Consider the following 23932-nt stretch of genomic DNA (forward strand, 5'->3'; position numbering starts at 1 on the left):
ATAATATTCCTCTACGCTCTTTCAAGTTCATCTATGTTAAATTCAATACGAGGCCTTGCACTTGACACTTCGGGACTACCCTCACTAGATGAACCCTCAAAAGTTGATTTTCTTTTAAAAAAATTTTCCATAACTGAACCAAATTTCCAACAAACGAATAAGATATTAATTCATGATTTTTGCTTTAATAATGCAGCTTGAACATTGCAAATTGCAGTGCAATGCCAACTGAATATCTAGAATGTGTAGCTTGAACATAGGCAATCATAAATTCATAATAGTCACAATTGTTACCAAACATTACAAATTGCAGCGCCACCTGCCAAGTATATTAATTAAACACATTCTAGATGCAAATTGCAGTGTATATTGGGATAGCTTACATTCTAGATGCATCCAACAAACGAATAAGATATTAATTCATGATTTTTGCTTTAATAATGCAGCTTGAACATTGCAAATTGCAGTGCAGTGCCAACTGCCAGCACAGTAGCAATATCTAGAATGTGTAGCTTGAACATAGGCAATCATAAATTCGTAATAGTCACAATTGTTACCAAACATTGCAAATTGCAGTGCCAACTGCCAAGTATATTAATTAAACACATCCTAGATGCAAATTGCAGTGCATATTGAGATAGCTTACATTCTAGATGCAAATTGCAGTGCATATTAATTGCAGTGCATATTAATTAAACACATTCTAGATGCAAATTGCAGTGCCAACTGCCAAACTACAGTGCAAATTGCAGTGCAGCTTACATTCTAGATAATTAAACACATTCTAGATAATTAACCACATTCTAGTTTACATAATCACAAATTCACAATGAGCTTTAATAGTGCAGCTTTAATATTGAGATAGCTAAATCAAAAATTATCAGATTATGCCAAAATTAAATCAAATTAGGATTTAGGGTAAGAGGGGAAACAAAAATCAAATTAGGATTTAGGGTAACTGGGTAAGAATTGAACATGAACATAAATTAAACCAGCAAATTAAAGCAAATTAAACCAACAAAATTGAAGTAATTTGAACATTCGAACCTTACCTGGCCATGGGGGCAGTGAATGCAGATAGACACTTGAACCTAAAGGATTGTAATTATTGTGTATATAGATAGACATGAATGCAGGCCAGATCTGAAGATAAACAGTGAAAAAGAAAAGGCTTCCATTCTTGGTTGGGTGGCCAATTGGGCATGTTGCACGTTCAAGGTTTGCAGGAAGCAACAAAGGGAAAAGGACGTTCCCAAGTTTTTAGCTAATTAGACCACCCTAAACTAACCAAGCCAATCATGCATAACCAGTTACAGCATCGAAGTTCCCGACTTCAAGTATGAAGTGCAATCAAAACATTAGTTAGGACGTTCTAAAAAATAAAGCTTCAAAATGATCATAAACAGATAATAATAACAGTTAAACTAACCATCATTGCAACAACCACAGAATAACCACAGAATTGAGAAAACTAAAAAGGCACAATACACCTTTGACTTTTCCTTCATATCTAGCAATGAAAATTGCCCAAGTGGAAGAAAGATAGACCAAACAGAACTAAAATTCTTATTCTCTCTTCCATGTAACAAGAAATCTCAAGTGCAATCTGCGAATTTTTAACTTTGTTATCCTCAATCTTTGTGATGTGAGGCATTATCTAGGGTAGCAAAGTTCAAAGATGAGCAGTATATAGTCCTGATGTCTGTAATTTCACAATCTTGACTTGAACAGTAAAAAAGATTATGAGCTATGGTATATCTTCGTTGGATGATTGCACTTAATTAAAGTTTGAGATTTAAACTTCTGTAGTTTTACAGGGAATGTTGCATTCAGGATTCTGGAAACTATCAAAAGTGTAAAGTGCAGAGCCTTACAAGATATCCTTAATGTGTAAAACTAACAGGCTGTGGAGAGGATTTGCTGAAGCTTATACGTAATACTGAAGCACAAGCACTTCCAACAATAAAAAAGCAGAAGCACTTGAGGTAATTAAAGTGCAAAAGATTCGGATCATACTCACCTGCCACATCCGAGCGGTACGACCCCTGATGCCTGGCAGCAACCCTAGAAGCTATCCCGAAAGAAGTCCTGCCGACACCCCCCACCGCCGTCGAATTCGACAGACGGAGACTAGGACGCCGTCTATGTGCCCAGGACCCCGACACCACCCTGCGCAACCCATGCGACGGCGGAGTCTCAGGCGCCAATTGCCGCCTCGGCCTACCACTCGATCGAGTCATCAGGCGGTCGGGAACGCAGGCTTCGCCGGAGAGTGGAGGGCACCTTTGCAATTGACTCGTCGAGCTGGAGGGTAATTTCGCTACGCGTGCGGGTTGGGGGATGTGTTTTGCGTTAATGTTGGTGTGTTAGCCGACTTCAAGTGCAACTGCTTGTGTAGTTGGCAGTGCAACGCAGGCTTCGCCGGAGAGTGGAGGGCACCTTTGCAATTGACTCGTCGATCTGGAGGGTAATTTCACTACGCGTGCGGGTTGGGGGATGTGTTTTGCGTTAATGTTGGTGTGTTAGCCGGCTTCAAGTGCAACTGCTTGTGTAGGGCACCTTTGCAATTGACTCGTCGAGCTGGAGGGTAATTTCGCTACGCGTGCGGGTTGGGGGATGTGTTTTGCGTTAATGTTGGTGTGTTAGCCGGCTTCAAGTGCAACTGCTTGTGTAGTTGGCAGTGCAACGCAGGCTTCGCCGGAGAGTGGAGGGCACCTTTGCAATTGACTCGTCGATCTGGAGGGTAATTTCGCTACGCGTGCGGGTTGGGGGATGTGTTTTGCGTTAATGTTGGTGTGTTAGCCGGCTTCAAGTGCAACTGCTTGTGTAGTTGGCAGTGCATTCGGCTACCGTGCACCCCCAAGAATGACCACTGATCAAACAAAATGCACGGCTAGATATGGTGCACAAATGCACATGATAATATGAATGCACATCTGAACAGCTTTCTATATATATATATATATATATATATATATATATATATATATATATATATATATATATATATATATATATATTAATTAAAGATTTTACCTTTCTTGAGATCTCTTACCATTTTATAATTTCATTACTAAACCCTTTTGATCTCATCTATTGTGTATAAATACACCTTATATGACCATACACAACCCCAACTTATAAGGTTAATTATTTAATTGACTTTTGTTAATCATCCTGTGATCTTCCACATTTGAGGTTGATACGTGATTTGCACTGGTGAGATTTTCATTATCTTAGTTTCTTTTATTTTTTCTTCTTTTTGGGTTTTGTTTTGTTTTTATTTTTTTGTATTTTCTGATTTTTAAACAACAAAAGTGGTTCGTAAGAAAAAAATGTTGATATATTCTTTTTTTTTTGGTCTATTTTTGTGGAGAAGATACGGATCTAGAAAGATTGATCGGGAAGAAATAGAGTTCTAATCATCCTGTGATCTTCCACAGTTGAGGTTGATACGTGATTTGCATTGGTGAGGTTTTCATATCTTAGTTTCTTTTATTTTTTCTTCCTTTTGGGTTTTGTTTTGTTTTGTTTTTTTTTTTTGTTTTTTTTTTGTTTTTTTTTGTTTTTTTTTGTATTTTATGATTTTTAAACAACAAAAGTGGTTCGCAACAAAAAATGTTGATATTTTTTTTTTTGTTTGTCTATTTTTGTGGAGAAGATACGGATCTATAAAGATTGATCGGGAAGCAATAGAGTTCCTTGCTCATCAAGATGATAAAGTTTTGTGATCGAGGGACGAATTATGTGTATATGTAAATAGATATAGACTTACAGAGGGAAGCATACTAAGAATACAATAAAAAACAAAATGAAATTAAAAGCATTTTTTAGTTGTCAATATATCAAAGCGTTGGACTTTGTTTCGATTCAATTTCTCCGTTTTTAAAGTGTACATTTTTTCTTTTGTAATAAGAGAATAGTTTGTCTCTCCCTTCAAGACGTTTTTCTTGCCATTTAATTTTTTTTTTTAGGAAAAAAATGATTAAGTACTGTGACTTTTTTTAATAGAGTATTATTTTGATTTTATTCTTCATCTGACATTCCTTGATATAAAATCACTTTACTAATATAAAATAATGTTATTGACTTACCATGTTTGCTTCGATATACTAAGCCATTTAAAATTTAATACGAAGTGAAATTTATAATTGTAATACTTCCGTAATAATATTGAATAAATATTAATCATATGTTTAGATTTAATAATATATTATATTAAAAAATTATATATTAATCTAATATAGTGATGGTTAATATGGGTAAACCATATATAAGCATAATCTAATATAGAAAAATATTCATTATTAACCATATATAATTTAAAAAATAAATAAATTTATTGAAACTTAATTATTTATAACTTCAACTTCATCTAAATATATTATTTTAAATATATAGTTTTAATATTCAGAATTAATAAGGTTTTTCTTAATGTCAATTTATATATTTTTAATAATTTCGATTTAATAATATTATAGATTAATTATAAATATTCTACCTAATAATTTTAGTATTACATGGCATACAATAATTACCATAAATCAATGTGCATCTCATTACTTATTTCAATTTTTACAATAATTACAATATTACGTGAGTCCAAGATCTTCCAAGGAAATGATAGATCAATATGCATCTCATTACTTATTTCAATTTTCCAACCATATAAAATACCTAGAATATCTCGGTATTAAAATTGGTAATTAATTAATGACTATGTGAAATTACTACATAGCTCCAAAACATATTAAACATGCAAACACTAAAAATCACTTCAAATCTGAACCATTAAATTAAAAAAGGGAATGATCAGGATAGAATTTCACGATCTCACCTAATTAAGGTCGTCTAACTGGATCTAAATTATATATATATATAATGTCTCACGATCTCACGATCTCACACACACACATACACACACACACACACACACACACACACATATACATATATGTTTTTATACTTAATGTATAATGTTACTGGCACAAAATAAGTTATACTTACCTTAATATATAGATTAATTTTTAATATAATTTTCTAATTTTTATTAAAGGTAATTATTCTCAAAATTTTTCTTTCCTTCTTTTGTGTTATTATTATAGTAATTTTATGGTAATCTATTTAAATATTGGAAGAGAAATTAATATAATGAATATAATTAATGAAATTATTATGGTAATTGTCACAATATTTGGTAATTATAATTAATATAATTAATAAAATTGAGAAATATAAGATTTCTTCCGTAAAAATATTTGTGACAATTTAATAAGAATTATAATTAATAAAATATGAAATATAATTAAAGAAATGAAATTATAAAATTAACAAACATGAATATTTATATTTTTTTTTAAATATACATACATACACTTTTTAAATTTCTAAATATATATTTTTAAGTATAAATCTATGAATATAAATTATAATTAATGAAATTATATTATAGAATTTTTTTATATAAATATTAATAAATATTATGTGTATATACAATATATTATACAATCATATAATGATATATATGCATCCGATTAGAGTTTATATTTATTCATACAAAATTTAGAGTTTATATTTTTATTGATTTCTAAATACAATTCTCTTAGTTATTATTATTCATATTTGTAGAATTATAATATATATGAAATTCAATTTGAACTAAATCAACTTAACTACATGAAATTTTTATATAAATTTATCTAAATATGTACATAATTAAAGATTATATTAACCATACAAAATTTGAATTTGAATTTTGTAAGTTATGAAAATAGATAGTTGACCTAATATTAAAAGTCCAACTATATTATTATATTATATATTTTAATATCTTTTTATTTTTTAATTTTAATTTTAAATTTATAATAACAAAAAAATTTCCGTGCAATGCACGGGTAAAACATTATATTTTAAAAATAAAATACAAATTGATAAATATTATAAATTAATTAGTACAATATCATTTATGTTTATAATAATATAAGAAAAAAATAAATAATTTAAATATGTGAACCAATGATTTCAAAATGATATTAATATACAATTACAAATAAATATAGTATCATGTGATTTACTTTAATTAGTTTTAATTCCCTTAATGATATGACTTTTCTTTATCAGTTTTTTCTGGAAGACTAAGGTATGTTTGAGTTGTTTTTCAAAAAAAAAAAAAAGAAGGTATGTTTGAGTTGCTGAATTTTTTTTTTTTAAGTACTTACTAAAAAATAATTTTAAAATATTTTTTAACCCCTCATAACATGTGTAAATCTTATATTTTTTTAAAAATACAATTTGATAAATATCATAAATTAATAAATTAATTAGTATAATATCATTTATGTTTATAAATTATAATAATTAAAAAAATTCAAATATGTGAACCAATGATTTCAAAATGAAATTAATATACAGTTACAAATAATTATAGCATGATTAGATTTACTTTAATTAGTTTTAATTTTTTTTTAATGAAATGACTTTTCTTTATCAGTTTTTTATGGGAAGCTAAGAGAGTGTTTGCATTACTGGAAAATATTTTAAAATAAAAATACATACTAATAAAAAATAATTTTAAAATATTTTTTAACCCTTCATAACATGTGTAAATGTTATATTATTTTAAAATACAATTTGATAAATATCATAATTTCTGTTTATAATAGTTAAAGAAAAAAAATAATTCAAAGATGTGAACCAATGATTTCAATTAGATGGCTTTTATTTTTCAGTTTCTTTATTAGAGACTAAGGGAGTGTTTGAGTTGCTGGAAAATGTTTTAAAAATAAAAAGACTTACTAATAAAAATAATTTTAAAATATTTGTTAATCCCTAAACATGAGAAAATTTTATATTTTAAAAAAATAAAATTTGATAAATATCATAAATTAATTATTGCAATATCATTTATGTTTACAATGAGAATAATTAAAGAAAAAATAAATAATTCAAATATGTGAACCAATGATTTCAAAATGAAATTAATATACAGTTACAAATAAATATAGCATGATTAGATTTACTTTGATTAGTTTTAGTTTTCTTAGTGAAATGACTTTAATAAAATTAAAATCCTCCTTTAAAACATTCGAGCCCAAATTAATATGAATATTAATTAATTAGTAAAAAATTAATAAAATTTAATTGGTAATAATTAAACCATTATAATTGTGAGAATAACGAAAACAAATTATGCGTAATGAATGAGAAAATCCATTTAAAATTCTATAAATGAGAAAATCCATTTGAAATTTTATGTAATTTTATAAGGAAAATAATTTATTAATTATTATTTACACCAATCTATATCTATACTATTAATAAAAGTAAAATCTTCAATTAAAATGTCTTTCACCCTTCTGATACAAAATTTCCCTTAAAGTTCTAACGAAACAATTCACGTTAATGCTCACATATGTCATGACTATCAACAAAAGTCAAGGTCAAATACTAACTCACGTTGAGTTTTTACTGAAAAAACCAGTCTTTAATCACGATTTATTATATGTGAGTTTTTTCCAGAGTCACCCAGCCTGATGGTCTGATGGTTTTAACTCTAGACGAGGATGGATAAAATTCCGTTACTACTACCAATGTCGTCTACAAAGAGATTTTTAATAATGTATAATTCAAGCCATTGATATTATATTTTTTTTATATACAAAAATGACAAAATTTATATATATCTACATAGAAAATATATCTTCCGTATAAATAATTTCTATAACTGAGTTGGTAGACAATGAGCTAATTTGCCCAATTAATACAAATTCTAAATACTGATATATAAAATCTCTAAAGTTGCAAAACTTAATGCGTATATCTACACGTTAGCTATTAATTGGGCAATTATTTACTCAAATTCAAGCATTGGTAACATCAGAAAACATAATCGATGCAACTCAATTCTTCAATTATATTATATAATATTCGATGTTATAATTTATACAATTGTATATCGATCTAAATATTTTAAAAATATTATAACAAATTCAATCCGTGCAACGCACGAGCGCAAATACTAGTTCATTAGTAAATTAATAACGCCAAGCTAACTCCACCGAGAGTTTCTAAAACCCATTTTGGGTGGTTGACATTAATGATGGTATGTCACTTTCATATTAAATATAATTTTTTAAGGCGGCATGAATTTAGCTAATTGGTTCAGTAGTCATATTTGGGAGAAAAAAAATAATTTCTAAACCTATTATATATATATATATATATATATATATATATATATATACATATATATATATATATATCATGGAAGGGGGTAACCCAAAAAGAACAACAAGAGTTAGTTTGTGTTACAAATATGACGCCAAGCAGGCAACCCAGCAGTGTCATCTTCTATAATGCTCATCATCGACACAGGGGGGTTATCTAAAACATGGATGCCCTTTGGGTAATTACAGGCAAGCTTAGCTAATCTGTCAGCTGTTTGGTTTTGTTCACGAGCTATAGCAGTGAGTTCCCATGCTTCAAATCTTCGCAGCTCCTTGCAACCTTTGAGGACATTATGTGCAATCGTTGATGGCCTTCTGGAGCTAAGCATGTAATTTACCAGCATGGTCGAATCAAATTCGAGAGCAATCTTCTTGCAACCCATATGAATGGCTACCTGGATTCCTTTTAGGAGTGTCCATGCCTCCGCTTCGAACGGGGTACAAGTGCTTATGTTAAACACAAATCCCTGCTTCCAATCACCTTTGCAATCTCGGATAAAACCTATTTTCTTTGAATGATAGTATAACTCATGTGTTACTTTCTTATTAGTTTTCTAAAAAAGGAATAAAGTTCAAATTGGCCACTAAACGTAACCTAAAAATGCAATTAGGTCACTGAACAAAAAAAAAGTGCAATTAAGCTACTGAGCACTCTAAAAACGTACAGTTAGGCCATTGAACACTCCAAATGTATGCAATTTCATCAAATAGTATGTTACTATCATTTTTTTTAACAGGTTACCTTCTTACGTGACAGCTGAGTTGACTTTTTAATAATTTTTAATAATAGATTTTAAAAAAATTAAATTAAAAAATAAAAATAAAACGACTGGGTGGCCGCCAGCCACCCCATTGTTTTTTTTTAAAAAAATTTATTGTTAAAATTTATTAAAAATGCCAACTCAGCTGCCACGTAAGCAAGTAACCTGCTATCATGTGAAATTGCATACATTTGGAGTGTTCAGTGGCCTAATTGTATTATTTTTTTTGTTCAATGGCATAATTGCATTTTCAGGTTTCGTTCAGTGGCCAATTTGAACCTTATTCCTTAAAAAAACTATTAATACTAATATGAATTTTTATCATATATATCTTATAAATTTACTTGGTAGAATTGCCTTGCTAAATTTACTGCGTGGATGTTTTGGATTGGGGGCATAATAATCTGTGGGATCGTGCTGATAACGTGTTGAATAAAATAATATAAACGCAAGTAAGGAGAAGAATGAAATAAAGAATGGAGAGGGAAGGCCAATCTTTTCATTCATCTCCACACCATGATATAAGGTGTGTTCATTACAAATGATATAAATATACATAATGAGCAATCAAAGCATCCGTTACAAATTATGTCTACTAAATATGTTTATAACAGAGAGTAGTTTACAATCATTTTATTAATTAATAGAACAAATTTATTTATCTGTTCCTATTACAAACTTAAAAGTCAGATAATAAGATAATAATATATTTTGGTATAACACTACAATATTTTGTATCACTATCAATAATGGTTTAAAAAGTAATATTTAAAGATTTTAACATCATCTAAACTAATTTTAATTTAAAATTAATTGAAGATATATTTCAATTAATTTGACAAGAAGAAAATTAAAACATAGTATCAAAATATTATTTGTTTTGTTTTGTTTTGTTTTTTTTTTTGTTTTTTTTTTTTAAAGTTACAGACTATATTACATTATAGTATCTATTCATCTATTGTTTATTTATTGGTCAAATCCCCCGTGCTTGTTTTTATGACATTTCACTTTACAATGTTCCTATGTCTTAGTTGCTCAAAACATCGACTTCGGCCAGCACCCCTCGCCGCTTCCGGACGGTCTCTTTTTGCATCCCCATAGTTTAATTTCTTCACTGCGATAGTCTCACCGCTAGGCATCTCCGCCTTATACACGGTCCCGCTGATCCCATTCTGATCACCTGATCGCTCATGCTCAGGCATTCAATCACATCATCCGCCGTGAAATTCAAGCGCTGAAACGCCGTTAACTTCCAGGGGCTGATGTCTCGGTTTATGAAAAATCTAAGGTTATAACTCGCGTGGAAACACCAGCTACCGACGATGAGTACAAACAAGCAGACACTAGTACAAAATTGAGAATACAAGACATACTTTCCAAGACACCTTTACAAAGAAGGTGTTGTAGAAAGAAAATGATAAAACTTTCCGTATCACCAACCAGGTAAAGGTGCCTCAGATATTATATTATTAAAATAATAATAAGAGTATCCGCGGCACCCGCTATAAAAGGTGCCTCAGATATTATATTATTAAAATAATAATAAGAGAATCCGCGGCACCCGCTATGGAAGGTGCCGCGAATATTTTATTATTAAAATAATAATAATGGTATCCGCGGCACCCTCTCAAGAAGGTGCCGCCGATAACTGGTCAATTTTTCTTTTTCATTTTTCCTTAACTTGTCGCGATCTGATGAAAATCCAAATCGATCTGAAAATCCCCCAAATTCGCTCCAGCTCGTCGCTCCTCCGCCGTCTGTCAGCCACAGCAACCGCCTCTGGTCGTCTCCTCGCCGCCAACCGCGCGCCTCCTCGCCGCCAACAGCAGGAACGCCGTCCGTCAGCAGCAGCGCCGCCGCCGACGCATTTCGCCTCGCCACCGGCGACATTGACGGTAAGTTTGCCTAATTTATTTTATATTTATATATATTTTTTTTATTTTTGAAGTTCATCAGATCTATTTGTGTATACATTTCCTGGGGAAAATAAGAGGCGGAGGCCGGGAACTGGATCACTATTGTACAGGGTATCAAATTCCGAAGGTGAAGATGTACAATCCTTGGACTGGATAACAAGATTAAAAATTGCAATTGGGACTGCAGAAGCTTTGTCATACTTAAACCATGAATGCTATCCTCCCCTTATTCACAGGTATCATAATATTTCTTATGCACTACTATCACTATAACGTTTTCTATACTGAAAAAGGTTAGGCCTTGAATATAAAGGAAGAAATCTGTTGTGCCTACTCCATGTTATTTTGAACTTTTTTTTTCTCATTAATGTTATCTCACTCTCTGATTGCTAGACACTGCTTTATACATGTACAATCTTTTTTCCTGTACACGTCTACTGTAATACACATAATAAACTGGTTAAATGCAGGAACATGGTATGATGAAGAGCAGATGAAGGATATGGATGAAGCACATTTTATCGCATTGCATAATCCGGACTATTTTTCAACAGATATTGGATATGCAACTTCACAGGATTAGACAGTTCATCTGCGTTGCTCAAGTTGTTGAGGCTTCAGGAGGTGGTCACCCGGTGTTGTCTATTTGGTGTACATTCCTTGAAGAAAGTCTTTATCTACTGGCAGCAATGGTTTTGAACATGATATTGTGGAATCTGGTATTCGTTTTTGAGGTTCAGACAGACATGAATAGATATTTTTTTCCAGAATTGGGTTTGTTTATTTCTTGCATATTGCAACATCTATCATATCACCAATTGGCTTGAAATTGGTTATAAGATTGAAGATGCTAGCAGGCTGTTAAAACATATAAGTGAAGGTAACTCCTAATATATTTTTTCAGTGATAATACCTGTAACAAGTATTGGAAAGATGGTTAGCTGACTTATTTTTATGTTTTGAATTTCAGGGTTATAATGTATATACAACAGGGATAGAGAGATGGAGCAATCAAGTGTTATTTAAGGTGATTGTGATGAAAGTGATTGTTAGCTTGTTGGTAGCAGAAATTAAATACGGAGTAGTTAAAAGTGTAGGAAATTGTGGGTTAGAAATGACAGCGGATTCCATCTCTTCTCTTCTGCTAGGTAGGCTGCGTTGCTCTCTGATTTCTCATTAATGTTAATCATTTTCTTCATCTTGGCCTTGTAGGGATATTCAATCTCGCAGTATCCTTCTTAATGATAAATACGAGGTCAGGCTGGGAAGTCTGAGCAAAGTTTGTGTTCAGGGCATCGATAATCATGAGAATATGATCTCAAAATTTCTGCGAATACCACAGTAAGTAGTTCAATGAAAGGATCGCATATTTCTACATTGAATCCAATCTTCTGATTTGTGATTCTGTACTTAGATCGCATTGCTTCTCAAATTTCATTCAAGAGCCTTAATCTTATATGATTGTGAGGTCTCTCTGCTTTTGAAATACACCTCCCTTAGAAATAAGTCTTAAGTGAGGCTTGTTTTTAACTCATGAGAAAATTGGTTAATAGGAAGCTAATGAATATAGTTTTTTTTTTTTTTAATTTTTTTTTTTAAATTTTTTTTTAATTTTTTTATTAACACATTTGGAAGTAAATTTAAGATATTAACCTTTGTTTTTATTTATTGTTTGATGTGATATATATTAACATGAATATATATATATATATATATATATATATATATATATATAGTCTTGAAAATAACCTCTGATTTTATTTTCATGGTTGGCTATATTCACGAAAGATGTTTTCTTTCAATTTTGCTAACAATAGGAAACTGTTGAAGATTTTAACAATGCATTAGGACTTGTTTTTATGAACTTTGAGCATAGAAATTTTTTATATAAAGAACAGTTCTATATTTGGGAAATGACCAGCAATTTTTAAGACATAATTTGCTTGACTTTTCATGAGAGCTTATGTATGTGTCTCTCTTTGTGTACACATTGTACCCCAAAGGGAGATTTAGTTGCTATCTTGCATGAATTCTAACAATCTGAAAAAGTGGGAGTCTTACACAATTTTCATAAACTTTTGATTCAAAACAGATGCAAATGATTGAATTTAACAAAAGGGATGTCTGCCAATTCTAAAAAAAGTGTCAAAAAGATATGAGACCTCCAAATTAAAAATCAGAAGTTAAATCTGACTGGTGCACAGCTTAGAGATTTGTTTCCTATAGTAATCATATCATAATGAAGTCAAAATTTTCAGTAATGATACAATTAGTTTTTTGTCCCAACTATTCTGAGTTTTATTGGGCCGGCTCCTGTAAAGGAAGCCATTGTCTGTCAGAATTGCAAGGGTGAGTTAATAATGTTGGGGTTTTTGATTGTTTTGCCATACACGCGACTAAAAATGTTTGATATTTTGTGATTGCTAGTGCCATTCCTTACAACATCTGCTGCAAATCTTCAACTATGTGATTCATGCTTGATTGTTACAAGATCAGAAGATGAAGTGGGGTAAGCTTGATTTTGAATTTTGAAATGCACTCTTGTATTTTATGTCATCTGTTTTGTAATAATTTAAGACTTGTTGGATTTCTAGTGAGTGAAACAAGGCTTGATTTCAGATAGATGTGTGTTTTTGCTGCAAGTACTAAAAGGTTGCAGTGTTTGAAGTACATAAATGATAAAATTAGTTCCAGATTTTAATTAGTAGATTAATGATTTAATGGACACTAGTAGTCTGTGCTTATGTGATTTTGAAGTGAGTAAACCAATTCTGTTTTTTCAAATAGTAGTTGAAGTAGGGCTAGGAATTTCTACTGGTTTTCCGAATTTAATTACGCTTTGAGAAATGTTGTATTTTTATTTATTGATTTATTTATTTTTTTTTCACAAAGAGTATCCGCGACACCCTCTGTGAAGAGGTGTCGCGGATACACTTAATTAAAAAAATACTTTCCGCAACACCCACTTGTGCGTGGGTGTCGCGGAAAGTATTTAATAATAAATTATTAATTGACTTTCCGAGGCACCTGTCACACAGCAGGTGCCTCGGAAAGTCTGTATTAAAAAAAATAAAAAATGCTTATTTAGCTTTCCGCGACACCTTATACAGGTGCCTCGGAAAGCTAAACACTTTCAGAGGCTCTGGAATCCGAGTCACCTGTATAGGTGACTCGAAAAGTGTTTTATAGGAGACTCAGATAGCTTTTTTTGTACTAGTGAGATTCCAAATGCAGTAGCTACAATCCACACGACCACGCCGGCTGTTTTCTTCGGCTGCTGCTTATTCTCCACCGCTGGCGGTGGCCCGTTAGTCCAACATGGCTTATGAATCGCACTGCCGCAGAGGCCTTCGTTTCCGATAAAGGACGAGGGATGAAAACTCGAAAATATTGAAAAGTAAATTGTATTTTAATATAGAGTAAATACTCAAAATGGTACCTCGACTATAGCTAAATTCACAAATTGGTCCTCGACTTTTAATTTTAATTAATTAAGTCCTTAACTTTGCAATTTTAACACGATTTGGTCCTTCGTCTTTTTGACCGTTTGCTGACTGTGATTTTTGAGGATACATATGTAATTTCATGGTCCATCGTCGGTTTTTTAAGGTTCCAGTTGCATTTCCAGACTGCACTGTTACATTTGAATTCACTGCCGAAAGCAATCTGCCAAATACTGTCGTCTTTCTTCATCCTCCCTTTGAATTCAATGTAGTTGAGTTCGTACCAGAGCGAAGAAGACGGCGTGTTTCCGAACAGGTGCAGCGTCATCCTGGAGGCCTCCACGTGCTCCAACGAGACACGGTTGTTTGTGGCGTTGGACCTGATGAAGATTGCAAATTGGGTTGTAGCGCCGGAAATGATGAATTATGCGGAGGTGTTTGGGCGGTGGATTGTGTCGTGGCAGTAGCTGAAGGCTAGGCGGTGGAGTGTGTCATGGCAGTAGATGAAGGCTAGGCGGTGGAGTGTGTCATGGCAGTAGATGAGGGCGGCTGGCCGGGCAGTGGTTTGTGGCTGGCCGATAGACTGTGTCGCGGCAGCGGATGAGGGCGGACGGCGATGGAATTACATATATATTCTCAGAGATCACGGTCAACAAACGGTCAAATAGGTGGAAGACCAAATCGTGTTAAAATTGTAAAGTTAAGGACTTAATTGGTTAAAATTAAAAGTCGAGGATCAATTTGTGAATTTAGCTATAGTTGAGGGATCATTTTGAGTATTTACTCTTTAATATATTAATGTGATAGTATAATCCATTGAGGTGAAATGTCATTTTTATATAATACATTTCGAATCAAGTGGCTATTGTAATAAATATAATACATTGAGAAGTGAAATGTCATTTTTATCCTATTTTTAACAGCTCAAACATTTATTTAATAGAGAGGGGAAGAAATAATCACTTTAAAAACAATTGAGGGATAAAGTGGTTACATAAATAATACAGGGAGAAAATGTGTTATAAGCAAACAACTCATTAGTATAAATAAGAGAAAAAAATGTCATTTTTCCAATTTAATTTATCACACATGATCTTTATTTTTTGAGTCACACAGATCCTATAAATAACAAACATTTTATTTCTTATTAGTATGACATTTTTATCTTGACTTAACTCATCTCACACACAAAAATTCATGACACGGTCTCACACAAATTTTACCTTTTTTTTTAAGGATTAGCCACGTGATTATATACAATATATTTTTGACACAATCAAAAATCACTTATAGAAATTAGAGTTAATACCCAAAATGGTCCCTCGACTATGCCATAATTACCAATTTGGTCCTCAACTACCATTCTTAACCAATTAAGTCCTCAACTATGTAACTTTTACTCAATTAAGTCCTCAACTATACAATTCTTACCCAATTTAGTCCTCAACTATACAATTCTTACCCAATTTAGTCCTCTGTATTAATTTGACTGTTTGTTGACTGTCAAAACTCGGGATAAAATTATAATTTTACAAGTTTCTCATTCCTCTCCATTTAGCAGCGCCAAACCATGCAGCAATACACTCCGATCAGATTTCGATCGTCAAAAAATCGTTGGAAATCAAATTCATGGGCTATCCGATGCATAACCACTACTTCGACACTGACAGGTTTAGAACCCAACCCGAGCTTATTGCTACATGGTTTGGCGCTGCTAAATGAGGAGGAAGGAGAAAACTTGTAAAATTACAACTTTATTTCCACTTTTGACAGTCAACAAACAGTCAAATTGACAAAGGACTAAATTGGATAAAAATTGTATAGTTGAGGACTTAATTGGGTAAGAATGATAGTCGAGGACCAAATTGGTAATTACGACATAGTTGAGGGACTATTTTGGGTATTAACTCTAGAAATTATTTTAACCTGTGCAAAACTTTAAGAGTATAGCAGTACACGATTCATCTAAAATTTGTTTTCTTCTCCTCCAAAAAAGTTGAATTCTCAATCCCAATGACCTTTCACACTCCAATCTAACAGAACATTTGGGAGGATATAAATCACGGTAATTCAATGATTTAGTAGACATGATTAAATACCGATACGCACAAGAAATCTGCTCATTTTGAACATAATCCCTACACTATAGCCGCGGATCGATAAGCAGCAGGAGATCGAGATGTAGAAGGAAGTCCACCATTCACTTGCATGGAGACGCAGGTACGTGATCATGACGGACCCCTTCTTCATGGACTTGTTCAAAATCTGGAACCATTAATGGAAAATAGAATACGAACACTGAGACGCTTATTCTTTACTCGGTTATGTTAGGCGCCTTTATGTATATAATATATATATATACTTCAACCCCAAAGCTTCTAATCATATATATCTCATCAACAATTCGATCAATTATACTTTATTCCACCATTTCTACTTCCAGATATAAATTACTACAAAAATGACGGTTGCTACTACCGAGCACGGCGGAATTGGAGGCTTCCGGCAGCCGAGGAGTGGCGGCGCCGCCACCAAACCGCGGCGGCGGCTGCGTTTGATTCCGAAGAGGGGCCATGTGGCGAGGAATGCAATGCGGACTCTGTTCTCGTGTTTCCATCCTCATCGTACGGACGACAATAAACGATGCCATTGATGACTCCGATCCGTATTAATGCTACTCAAAATGTGTATATATGTTTCCATAGGATGTGTTATAAGTTGTAACATTATTACAAGTAAAGATGTAAATTCTAGTTGATGTTGACATGTTGTGATGGTCTAATATTATTCTAACATTAATAATACCATGATTTGTATGTTAAATATAAATATATACTAACATGATAAATTTAATAAAACTTAAATACAAGTAACCTAACTTTGTAATCGGAGAAACTTTAAGATTATCTGAATATTCCTCGTCATAACTGATATCATCAAATTGCGTCTGGAATAATAAAGTTAGTTGTTTTTGTTTATTACTTCTTACCTGAATATTAGATGTAGTGTATTATGTTTACAGGAGCTTTGGGATGACGGTTTTGCTTAGTAGCCTAACTGACTAAATTACTTATTGACTTAACCATTTACTTGAACCACAACCATTTAATTAGGTCACTGAACTTAAAAAGTGTGCAATCGAAACATCAAACAAGTAAAATATGTGCAATTGAGACATTTTTCAATTTTTCACTATAAAATCTGATCATATTATTTACATGGTATGTACTAAAAGTTATTTTTCCTCTATCAGACTAGTTGGGAGTAAAGATCAAAATATTTTTAACTCAAATTGCATTAAAAGAAATTATAAAAATGTTTCAATTGCACATATTTTGCTTGTTTGATGATTCGATTACACACTTTAATTTTTAAGTTTAATAATTCAATGGCACAAAAGCAATAAGCACAAGAGTGACTTATTTGATACTTTTTGGAAAGAAAAATACTTACATTGTGTACAATCACTTACTAAATAATCCATTGTTTGCATTAATTTGATCGATATCAAATATATTGTTGATATTTTTTGCTTATTCCCTCCACATTTCTTACTAAATAATCCATTGTTTGCATTAATTTGATCGATATCAAATATATTGTTGATACTTTTTGCTTATTCCCTCCACATTTCTATGGCATACGGTGGGACTCTTGGTCCACTACATATAATTATACTCCTTACGAGGAAGTCTATTTATATGTGCTTTGTGTGTGTATCCATTATGTACGTACGAAATGCATATGCTCTATGTTCTTACTAACCCTTTTTTTTTTTTTTTTTTTTGTGAAAAGGAAAATCATCAATCACTATTAGAGGATGTCTACTTAATAAATTTCACATTGTGACTTTAGGCGATAAATAAGTAAATCAGCATAGATTACTCATAGCTAATTAACTCATCTTACTAACTTATTTGGCTTCGCTTTTCTCAAACCTATTTTGGATTTTATGTTTTTCTATTTTTTTTTTCTTCTCATGGGGTTGAATCTATAAATATATAAGGATCTTTCTATAATATTGGATATGTTATATTTATGATGATTAATAATGATAAGGATAAAGATGTTGAAAAATTAGTATGAAAATGGCATGTGAGAGGCATTTTGAGGTATTGTTTTTAGCATTGGTTATTATTAATTTGGATTGTGTCAAAATAGATTTTGATTTTCCTAAGTGTGAATTATATTTCATATATTTATATACTCAAAATATATAATGAGTGTATAAGAAATTTATTCTTAATAATATATCCATTAGTTAAGAAAATAGTGTTTGGTAATGTTTGGTAATATCTACATCTACAAATCTAATAAGAGCCAATAAAGTTAGGTCTTAGCGGGAACTAAATAATGTTGGTGTAATTGTTTGTTGAAATGAATGGTTAATATTATTTTTTCATAAATACCCTTGCATTACATTAGTGTAAAATTTAGTAACTGAATATTCCGTTAACTATTTATTATTATATTCATTGATTTTCATAAGGAAGGTCTTAAGTTCGATCCCAATCAAAATTGATATAATTGTTAAACATATACTATGAATATATGTTAGAGTGCATTAAAAAAAATATAATATAAAATTTAACATGAACTTCGGTCAATTAATTAGAATCACACATTGAGCATTAACGAAACGATATACCTAATTTGCAATATATATTCAACACAGATGAAAAACTATGCATATTATCATTGTCTTTTTGGGGAAGTAGGATTATATTTTGTTTTTGAAGGTGCACTGCGTCAAGACAATAAAATTGCAGTGAAGCATACTAGGGGACTAGATTAAATCAAGAATTCATTTCTGGCGAAAATGTCAACAAGAGGAAGCACCGATCATGCCAATTAATATGATTTTGTGTTACAAAAATTATGCTTGAATTGGGTACTATCCAGTGAAGGCGTTTCCCTCTAAAATTGTTATTGCACTAGTTAATTTTATGAAAATTATACCACAAGTCATAGTTATGCATTCTTGAAATATTTACTTTTATGAAAAATTTGTTAATCTTGTATTGATATATGCTAGGATACCAAATGATACTTTGATAAATTTTGAAACACTAATTTAAAATACACATTGGACATTGGATTATTCGCACAATGTACGTGTGGTAACTAGTGTGTGTGTGTGTGTATAAACGGAAAATAGAATTTAATTTTTAAAAAATTAATTCCAACTAGAGCTTGGTACGAAATTAAAAATTTATTTATATAAAATAAATAAATAAATAACGAGAATATGTGTTTTATAATTTAGAATATAAACCCAACACAAGAACAAGAAGAATGAGAAATTTGAGTCGTGTGTACTCACACGTTTTTTAAAATTGATTCGCTACCTTCTGAGGGTGCTATGAGCGTTGTAGCGTTAGTCTCTCAGGATAAAACGAATTATTGCTAAAAATTTGAGTACCCAAACTAAAAGCTCGACGAACAATAACAACAAGCGAGCACTTCGTATAATTTTTGGAAGTGTTGGCAGAGTATCTTTCAAGAAAATAAAATTTCGAGAGAGAGGAGACAAAAATCAAAGGATTTTGATGCATCAAAACATCTGGAAACCATCTGCCTTGAGTGAAATGAAGAAATTGATATATTATACGCTTAAAATGGATAATTGGTGAATGAGAAATTGATTCTTAAAGTACACTATTTTGGGTTAGAAAAACGGAGTTGGGAAGACTTGGAAAGAGCCTTTGTTCTACATTGAAATGGGAAGTGTGTTTGTACGAGTATATATACAATTCTCTTTTTTAAAAACAAAAACTTGAATTGTATAACATAAAGGCTCTATTCAACATATATGGGGGTGCAAATGAGCCTATGTTTTGATGTTGATTTGAGAACATTAAAAACTTTGTTTTTCCTCTTCTTTGCTCTAGTAAAACATTTTTCAAGGAATTCTACCTAACACATTCGATAAAATTTCGAATTGCCATGCTCTCCTTGTGTTCTAGTTCTCTAAGTGTCGTATAGCAAAATTCTTGTGTCAATGATGAATTCATGTCTAATAGGTCTAACACTATCAATATAATTTCAAAGAAACATTTTTTCTTTAAGTTTGATTTGTTTTTGTAACAATTATCAGTAAAAATTAAGAAATCATTAGGACACGTTGAATAGTACTTAATTTAACTTATTAAATTTTAATGACCATTTATTTGTTTGCCAAATGAGCATTCTATGACCTTGTAATTGAACACACTATTCTTTGGCGAAATCTCTACCAAAAAAAAAAAAAACTTTGGCGAAACAATACTAATTTTCATTCGTTAATGATAGGGCGGATTACCCGAATCGGTACTCGGTTTAAGGAAATCTATCGGTATTGATTTTTTCTCTTTTTTTTTTTTTTTTTTTTTTTTTTTTTTTTTTTTTTTTGTATAAGAGATATATATATAATGTACTAAATGTCCAATGTGAGGTTTGAACATTTGACCATCATCAAGTTAGAACTTAGAAATAAGAAATTTATCCATTAAGCAATATGCACATTTATATTAATACTTACATTTGTATGCTAATAAAAGTATACATGTGTATGCTAATAAAACTATACATTTTTCATTAAATGTTGTACACTTCAATTATAATGGACAATATATGTGACCGGGTACTAGATTAGTATTATAGATATTTTTATTTATTGTAAAAACAAAGTATAAATTATATCAAAATTATTTACATTATTAATAAACAAAATATAAATTTTGTTCATCTCTATAGTTTTCAAATACGATGGTTTACTACTTTAAGGGGGCGTTTGGTTCACGAAATCTTGGATTACCCAGGTAATAGGATTACCTCCATGAAACTAATGTGAGATTTTGAGAATGTAAGATTACCTCATGTGTTTGGTTTGGATTGTGTAATATAATATTACCTTGTTTGGTTAAAGGTTATATTTTATGTTATAGGGATTAATTTATAATAATGTCCTCAATACTATATATATATATATATATATATATATATATATATATATATATATATATATATATATATTACTCATTATTATTATTATTATTAACAAGGGCAAAATTGGAATAATTCAAGGTAATCTAAGATTACCTAAGAAAACGGGGGTAATCACATTACCTTGAAACATTATCACCACATCAGCTTTCATGTAATATAACATTACTATGTAATCTCATAACTTGAACCAAACAAGGTAATATAACATTACCAGACTCAAATTACTTAGGTAATATAATTTGAACTATAACTTGTAATTATTTGCATTTATCAATTTTTTAATATTGGCATAAATTTTCACGCATCGCACATACAAAATGCTAGTATTATATATAAATATTATAATAATTAATAATTTCAACTCCTCAAGTCCTCAGACCTCAACTCTAAGTTGTAAGTCCCAACATATGGTGTTTTAATAATTCTTATTTTTTAAATAGTAACTATGTAGATGGATGATTCTTCATCTTGTCATCAACAAAACACTTCAAGTGGCACTCCAAGTGAGCCAACTGAACAACCGGTCAGACAAAAAATGAAACATTCAAATAGTGGACTTCCACCAAAATCGAACAAAATACTGAATCGAAACCGAACTTTTTCAAACCAAATCGAACTCTATTGTTAAACAAATGGTTTAATTTTTTTAAAACCGAAAAAAATCGAACCGAAACTCGAAACGCCCACCCCTAATAAATGAGTTGAAAATTTGAAAAGATGTAGAAGCAAGTCCACCATTCACTGCCATGGAGACGCATGTAGGTGATCATGACCCCTTCTTGATGGACTTGTTCAAAATCTGAAACCATTCAAGTTTAATTATTGGGGAGAAAAGAAAAAGAAAAAAAAACAAAAACAGTAGAAGAAAAGTGATCAAACGCAGACGCTTCTTCTTTACTCGGTTTGGCGCGCCTTTTTATACCCCAACCCCAAGCCTTTCAATCATATCTCAACAATTCAGTTATACTTTCATTTCCCCATTTCTACTCCCGATTATAAATTACTGCAAAAATGACGGTTGCCACTACCGAGCGCGGCGGAATTGGAGGCTTCCGGCAGCCTAGGATTGGCGGCGCCGCCACCACCTGCCTCCCGCCTCGGCCGCGGCGATTGATTCCGAAGAGGGGCCAAGTTGTCAGGAAAGCAATGCAGACTCTGTTCTCGTGTTTCCTTCCTCATCGTACGGACAACAAACGGTGTTGTTGTCGATGACACCTTAGTAATATAATGCTATTGAAAACACATTTTTCTTAAGAGAATGTTAACTTAGTGCAGCAGTTTGTATGTTCCGGATCCAAAAATAAAAAGGCGGAGTCTCTTGTGCACAGAGTCAATTACAAAAACTAACTGAAAAATTATTTGGACGATTGCAATTTACATCCTCCAATTACTCTTGGGTCGAAATTCTGTGACTTAGGATTAGTCTAGAGTCAGCTAAGAAAAAGAGTCATACTTACATAGCAAGTTGACCGATTTTTTTTTAAAAAAAAAGTAATTTTAATTTTTGTTTTTGTTTATGACTTTAGCTGACAAAGTATCACAAAGAAGTAAATCTAACTTAAATTGCCATAGCGACTCATCTTACTAATTTATTTGGCTTGGCTTTCCTCAAACCTATTTTGAATGTTATGTTTTTCTAGATTTTTTTTTTTCTTCTCATGGGGTTAAATCTATAAATATCTAAGGATCTTTCTATAATATTGGATATGTTATATTTAATAATAATAAGGATAAAAATGTTGAAAACTTAGTATGAGAATGACATGTGAGAGGTCATTTTGAGGTATTGTTTTGAGCATTTCTATTATTAATTTGGATTGTGTCAAAATAGATTTGGATTCTCTTAATTATGAATTTCATATATTTATATATTCAAAATGTATAAATGTATAATGAGTGTATGTATAAGAAATTAATTCTTAATAATATACCCATTAAGTTAAAAAAAAAAAAAAGTGTTTGGTAGGGTTTCTAGGTTGTGAATAAATCGATTTATCAAAATTATATATATATATATATATATATATATATATATATATATATATATATATATATATATATATATATATATATATATATATATATATATATATATATATATATAAAGGTTTCCGTGCGGTTGTGCGGTTATTAATGTGCGTGAGATTTGTACTTAATGTGTGTGAGTATTGTGTCTAATATGCCTGAGATTTGTACTTAATATGCGTGAATGTGTAAAATGCAGCAGAAAATATGGATACCAGATTCTTCCCCATCCCCAGTAGCCATTGGCCCCTCCCTGATGATGATGATCCATATTTTCGTGCAGTTGAAAGGTTCCCGTCCACCACCACCCAATTTCCCGGCCGAAATCATTGTTTTCTACTCTCCAACCCCACTTTACTTTTCGTCTCAATTCAACCACCAGTCCACCACCATGATAACTGCCCCAAACACAATATAATGGTTTTGTAAGTGCCCTGAATAGTGAATACCACCATGGAAACCCAATCTGGACACCGTCTTTTGAATGGAGCGTTTGGGAGTATTATTTTTGGGAACTACTAACGCACATTAAGCATAAATCTCACGCATATTAAGCACTATACTCAGGCACATCA

At 31.5% G+C, this 23932-nt stretch overlaps 1 protein-coding gene and 2 long non-coding RNA genes across 4 annotated transcripts in view; 2 read left to right on the top strand and 1 right to left on the bottom strand.

Annotated features, from left to right (window-relative positions):
• Window positions 1-23870, bottom strand: LOC109150348. Its single transcript, XR_002049128.1, has 3 exons — window positions 23769-23870; window positions 13295-13298; window positions 1-11 (listed from the first exon to the last, which is right to left on the bottom strand). It is a non-coding gene; the product is annotated as an uncharacterized LOC109150348 (long non-coding RNA).
• Window positions 10666-12005, top strand: LOC109150346. Of its 2 annotated transcripts, XR_002049126.1 has the most exons (4): window positions 10775-10881; window positions 10978-11138; window positions 11373-11782; window positions 11873-12005. XR_002049126.1 is itself a non-coding variant. In XM_019298248.1 (3 exons), exons 1-3 carry the CDS (start codon window positions 10681-10683, stop codon window positions 11383-11385), a joined length of 375 nt encoding a protein of 124 aa, XP_019153793.1. In that variant the 5' UTR covers window positions 10666-10680; the 3' UTR covers window positions 11386-12005. The 2 variants fall into 2 exon arrangements, 1 of the variants encoding a protein (XP_019153793.1); XM_019298248.1 differs by having other exon boundaries at window positions 10666-10881; window positions 11373-12005.
• LOC109150347 overlaps window positions 22285-23932 on the top strand; it is an 11698-nt gene continuing 10050 nt past the window's right edge. The window contains exon 1 of the long non-coding RNA XR_002049127.1: window positions 22285-22592. This is a non-coding gene — a long non-coding RNA (uncharacterized LOC109150347). The remainder of the gene's footprint in view (window positions 22593-23932) is intronic.

This window comes from Ipomoea nil, unplaced genomic scaffold (assembly GCF_001879475.1).
Source record: "Ipomoea nil cultivar Tokyo-kokei standard unplaced genomic scaffold, Asagao_1.1 scaffold2279, whole genome shotgun sequence".
Lineage (NCBI taxonomy): Eukaryota > Viridiplantae > Streptophyta > Magnoliopsida > Solanales > Convolvulaceae > Ipomoea > Ipomoea nil.